General features: G+C 59.7%; 1 protein-coding gene across 1 annotated transcript; it reads left to right on the forward strand.

The window, feature by feature from the left end:
• Positions 1-161: 161 nt before the first annotated feature.
• LOC117855596 (putative cyclin-F2-1) lies at positions 162-1,211 on the forward strand. Its single transcript, XM_034737978.1, has one exon. It carries the CDS (start codon positions 162-164, stop codon positions 1,209-1,211), a length of 1,050 nt encoding a protein of 349 aa, XP_034593869.1.
• The last annotated feature ends 4,789 nt before the right edge of the window (positions 1,212-6,000 follow it).

The raw sequence follows: 6,000 nt of genomic DNA on the forward strand, positions 1-6,000 counted from the left end.
GACGGGGGCGCAAGCGCGACGTAACCACGGCACTTTCTTTCCTCCAGGCTCCAGCGTCCTGCCTTCCTCTGCTTCTTGCGCCGCCGCCACCACCACCACCGCACCACACGGCCGGGATCTTCTTTTCGGCGTCTCTCGCTCGCTCGCTTGCTCTCTCGGCGATGGAGATCTTGGATCCCTTCGCCCACGAGCTGCTCGCTGGCCCTCCGCCCCCCACCTTCGACTTCTCCCCCGGCGTCGGCGACGCCGGCATGAGCATGGACATCGCGCAGCTCGACGACTACCTCCGCGCCATCGGCGTGCTCCCTCCTCTTCCGCCAGCTGCAGCTCACGTCGACGCCCACGTCCAGCCGCAGGCCGCGCCACTGCCGGCGCACTCAGCTGCTTCGTCCCACGACGACGGTTCCGCGGCCGCCCTGGACGCCTACGACAGCGACATCGACGCCAGCCTCCGCGCCACAGAGACTGACGCCAGGGAGCGGCCCTCACCGGGCTACCTCGACCCCGCACGGGGCAGCGGCGGCCTGGGCCCGGCGGCGGCGCGCGCCGCCCTGGTCGCGTGGATGTCCAGCTTCGCCCTTTACTTCGGCGTCGGCCCCGCCGCTCTCCACCGCGCCGTCTCCTACGCCGACCGGTTCCTCTCGGCGGGAGCCGTCATCACGATCGGCGCCGCCGACGTCGAGTACCGGCTCCGCCTCCTGGGCGCGGCGGCCGTCTACGCCGCGGCGAAGCACGAGGACAGCGGCACCGCGCGGAGGGTGAACGCGCGGGACATCGCCGCCCGCTGCGGGTTCGCGGCGTGGCAGGAGGTGGTGGCCGCGGAGCGCGCCCTGCTCGCGGCGCTCGGGTACCGGCTCGGCGGGCCCACGGCGCACACTTTCGTGGAGCACTTCACGAGGCACGCCGGCATGGGGGAGGGAGGTCTGGAGCTGCGGCGCGCGGCGCACGCGATCGCCGGCTCGTCGCTGATCGACCACCGCTGCCTGAGGCTCCTGCCGTCGGCCGTCGCGGCGGCGGCGATTCTGCTGGCGAGGATGTCGCTGGAGCCGGCGCACGACCGGGAGCAGGTGCGGAGGTGGGGCAGGGAGCTCGAGGAGCTGACGGGGTACAAGCCCATGGACGTGTACGAGGGCCTGCACTGCATGTACGAGATGATGCCTGAATATCCAGGGTTCGTGATCTCTCCACTGCTCTTCGCGGATCCGAGCTAGCAGCCTAGCCTACTGTAGAACTAGCACGAATTCGGCCGAGCAGAAGCGCTGGCTGCAGTTGCAGTTTTTGTGTATTGAAATCCAGCTTTGTAATGTTTCATATCTCGCTACTGGAGCATCGACTTTTAATACTGGTTGGTAACCTGTACCGGTCAGTCTAACTCGTACTAAATGCACCATTTAGTAGTGGGGTAATATCAACCGGTACTAAACTGAAACTACGAGTCACGTCGCGTTGTTGCCCGACGTCAGTTTAATACCGGTTGGTTTTATTAATCGGTACTAAAGTTTATTCCTTTTCCCTTTTTTACCCTTTTATTTTAATTCGTATTCGTATTATACCAAACCATTCAAATCCATCATTACCACTCAATAGTTTGTACATGGTCTTAGAGAGAACAAGTTTAAATTTATAAGAAAACGGTACGGTAGGAGTACATCCATGCATGCTACATATTTAATAATTCGCTTCGCTTATGTAGATATGCCACATAGCTTAAGTCTCCAATCGTAAAGCCTAGAACTTCATCAATATAAGTTAGAGCATGAATTAGTGCACTCTCTAGCGCTTCACAAGGACGATCACATGCACTACTATAAATCTCGAACAATGGAAACGATATCAACTAAAATGGCCCGTAGAAAGTGAGATGAACCTGGAGCTTCAAATCTCTGGTGCGTATCGGGTTTCCATCGGTGTAACTATAATTCAACATATCCAAGATTTGAGCTAGAATCGCATGGAAACTCATTGCCGCCAAGATTTGACCAAAGACATCCTAAAAGAAGATAATAACGTGATAAAATTTTAAAAATGTAATATAATTAAAGATAAAAGGATGAATAGATATGTTCCATACTATGTCATGTTGATTCAGCTGACAAAGCCTCTCAGTAGTCCTAGTCACATTGCTTTCTCCCTCCTCGAGCGTCTTTATTCGAAAATATGAGAAGTCTGGCACAAGTACCCATAATTATTAACCTGTTGTAGGCAGGCCTCCATGGCGGTCTTTTCAAAGTTTACCCTACTTGGTGCTAATTGATCCCATGCGGTAATTGAAACCATCGGTACCCCCATCCGGTTGGCATGTGTTTCTCGAACAGGTACTTGAAAACAGATTTTTACTCTTTTAAAATTCTGTGAACCAACTATCTCGGATTGCACTAAAAGACAAATACCACCTAGAACTTCGACAACATCTTTCAGCCATCTAATATTGTCGATAAGCTACATTGTATGTAAGTAAATTTAGGAATTGTTCATGTGTAATAAAAAATCAATTACAAGAAGGAAAGAATATTACTGTTGGGGGGAAATATTAACGATCCCCTAAGCAACATTTAAGGAAGCAAACGCAGAAGGCCCAGGCCCACCAAGACGTGACCAAAACTCCGCCTCGCCCGATCAAGACGCCAGGATCGGGAACGGCCGACCCCCCTCCGCAAGGAATCCGCCTCGCCCGACCGCGACCCCAGGGTCGGGGGCGCCCGACCCTGTGCCACGAAAAGTTCCGCCTCGTCCGACCCCAAGCGAAGGAGTCGGGCACGCTGGGGCCCACGGGGCCGGAACCCCCCTCGGATGCGATCCACATGAGCAAGACAGACAAAATCCAGTGGGTCCCCCTGTCGGCCTCGCCATAAATGCGCCGCAGGTCTGGCAAAGGGCAGGGCGACCGCGCCCCTCACGCAACCCAGCGCAAGTACCCGTGCACGACCGCCCTGTGCAGGCTACAGTGCCGGCGGCCGGCTCCCATTCGCCGCAGGGTACTCATGGCCTGTGCCGACCGAAGCAAGAGAGAGAGCAGCCAGTCCTCGGGCCCCGCACGCCCTCGGGTCCCACGCACCCAGCAGTACGGATGTGACGCTCTCCCTCTCAACAGCCATCGCCTGAGCAGCGGCATCCACCGTCCTCCCTAACGGACGCTGGGGTAACGACGGAGCGCCCTCATCATGACCTGATACCTACGAGCATCGAAGTAGCTATCTGCGGGGAGCAACAACACTTGGCGCCCGGCGACCTCCCCCTCCGGCATGCACGCCGGCACGCGTCTAGGGTCGGCAGGGCATCGGACGCCTAGGATCTCGCTCCTCCTTCCTGCCATACCTCTTACCTTTTTACGCTTTACTCTTTACAAACCTTTTTACCCGATCCCAATTGTAACTCCGGCCATCCCCTTGCGATATAAAAGGAGGAACCCGGGGCCGGAGAGAGGGATCGATCGATCAGCTTCTTCTCCCACACACCATAGTACACTACAACTCTCCCTAAGAGCGCTGAAACTAAAGAGACTTGGGACCAGTCCCTCTCTCGCTAATCTGTAACCCCCTAATACAGAACCCCCGCATGGGCAACACGAGCATCCTCGATACTGGACGTAGGGCTTCCTTTGCCCGAACCAGTCTAAATCTGTGTCTCCCACGCAACCACCTGAGGCTCACGCGCATAAAAGAAATTTACTAGTCTAAGTCTTGATTCGCTGATCTTGACAACGACAGTTGGCGCGCCAGGTAGGGGACCATTGCGCGTGCATCTCCAGCCTCAGATGGCCAATCGCGATAGCGGCTTTGCTCCGGGCTCCCTGATCCGTTTTGGGAGCCTGGACTTCCTGGCCACCGGGGAAGGGATCAAGCTGATCCCTGTCCTCGTCCTTCCCGCTCGTCCCGCTGCCCTCGGCTCCGCCACCGGGACGGCGGCGAGCGGCCGGTCGCTTACCAGAAGGACCTCACCAGAAGGATGGCTCTTCGGGCTACGCAACGCCACGGGGGCTCACGGTCGCCTCCTAGCGCGGTCCTTAACCACGTCGCCCGCGAGCAACGAGCTCGTGGACGTGGCAAGGACAATCTCCGACATTGGCTCCAGTAACGAGAATCCCCGCCCCTCGCGCGAGTGCTTCATGGTTGACGCGCACTCCGAGGGGTCCAATGGCGATGGTGCCGAGGGGAGGCAACAGGCTCCCCCCTCGCACGCCGCAGCTACAACTGGGGCCCTACCCAGGGCCCCAGAGTGCTCTCAGCAACCGGAAGCGCATGTGGGCGCTCGCCAAGAAGTAGAGCACCCCCACCACGAGGGGGGAGCACGACAACGGGCACGCGACGTACAGGAACGCATCTGTGCGGATGGAGAGCGTCCGCCGTTCTTTGCCCGCGCTAGCCAGAATGTCGCCGCCGCGGCGGTGTTGCTCCGACAGCTCCCCGAGCCGGCGACGCCCGAGGAGCGACGGGCACGCCAAGAAATGCGCAACCTGCTTGAATGCGCCGCCGTCCAGCAGGCGGAAAGTTCAGCGTCTCGGCGACGCGGGCAGAACGCCAGCCGGGCAATGCATGGCGCACCCCCGGAACGGCGGGGGGAATCTGTCCATCAGCCCCCTCCGGGGGCAAATCAGGCCGCGTCCGCTCGACGAGCTCCGCCACCCGCGGTAGGCGAGGCTCGATCCGTCCACCAACGCGTCGGTCTCGTCCACGACGCCCGTGACACCCTGAACGCGCGGAGACGCTCCCGCGCGGACAGGGAGGACGGGGCAGATCGAGGCTACCACGTCCACCGTGGCGGGCGCTACGACAGCGGGGAAGACCGCAGTCCAAGCCCCGGAGCGGCCGGGCCTCGGGCCTTCTCCACGCGCATCCTAAATGCGCCCTTTCCACTGCGCTTCAGGCAACCCACGAGTGTAGCCAAATACTCGGGGGAGACAAATCCTGGAGTATGGCTCAGCGATTACCGGCTTGCATGTCAAGCTGGCGGGGCGGATGATGACCTGTTCATCATCCGCAACCTACCCCTTTTTCTGGCAGACTCCACGCGAGCCTGGCTGGAACATATCCCTTCAGGGCGCATCCGCAGCTGGAACGACCTGAAGGAGGTTTTTGTAGGAAACTTCCAAGGGACATACACGCGCCCTGGCAACTCCTGGGATCTCCGGAGTTGCCGCCAGGGGGCAGACGAGTCCCTCCAGGATTACATCCGGCGCTTCTCCAGAAAGTGCACCGAGCTCTCCAACGTCGCCGACGCCGACGTCATAGGAGCCTTCCTAGCAGGGACCTCTTGCCGGCCCCTCGTCCACGAGCTAGGGTGCCGAGGCCCGCGAACCACGGAAGAGCTCCTCAACATCGCCACTAGCTACGCCTCTGGCGAAGAGGCTGTCGGAGCGATCTTCGATCGTTCCAACGGCAAGGCGAAACGGGAGGAGGACGCCGACGAAGGCACCTCCAACCGCCAGCAGAAGAAGAAGGGCAAGCAGCGGCGCGAGGCCCCCCTCGTGGCCGCGGTCGAACGCAAGCGAGGGCAGCCGCCCCCCGAAGGCGCTCCCGGCTTCTTCGACAAGCTGCTCGAGGGACCGTGCCCGAACCACGAGTTCCCCGTCAAGCACGCCTACAAAGACTGTAACCTCATGAAGAGGTTCTTCGTGGGCAATCCGGTGAGGGGTGACCGGAAGCGGAAACCCGACGAGGAAAAGAAAGGCGACGAAGAGAGGGAAGACGGCTTCCCTAAGGTTGACGGCTGCTTCATGATCTTCGGGGGCTCCGCAACGTATGACACCAAGCGCCAGCAGAAGCTGGAGCGCCGGGAGGTCTACGCGGCCGAGCCTGCGACTCCGGCCTTCCTCGATTGGTCCGAACCGGCCATCACCTTCGACAGGTCCGACCACCCTGGATGCGTCCGCCATCCAGGACGCTACCCTCTCGTCGTCGACCCCATCGTCGGTACGACGCGTCTCACCAAGGTACTCATGGATGGGGGCAGCGGCCTCAACCTCCTCTATGCTGAGACCCTCGACGCCATGGGGATCGATCA

This window comes from Setaria viridis, chromosome 1 (genome assembly GCF_005286985.2).
Source record: "Setaria viridis chromosome 1, Setaria_viridis_v4.0, whole genome shotgun sequence".
Lineage (NCBI taxonomy): Eukaryota > Viridiplantae > Streptophyta > Magnoliopsida > Poales > Poaceae > Setaria > Setaria viridis.

Excerpts from the sequence above, each read along its gene's own strand:
- LOC117855596 (XM_034737978.1), top strand. The coding sequence starts at position 162 with ATGGAGATCTTGGATCCCTTCGCCCACGAGCTGCTCGCTGGCCCTCCG.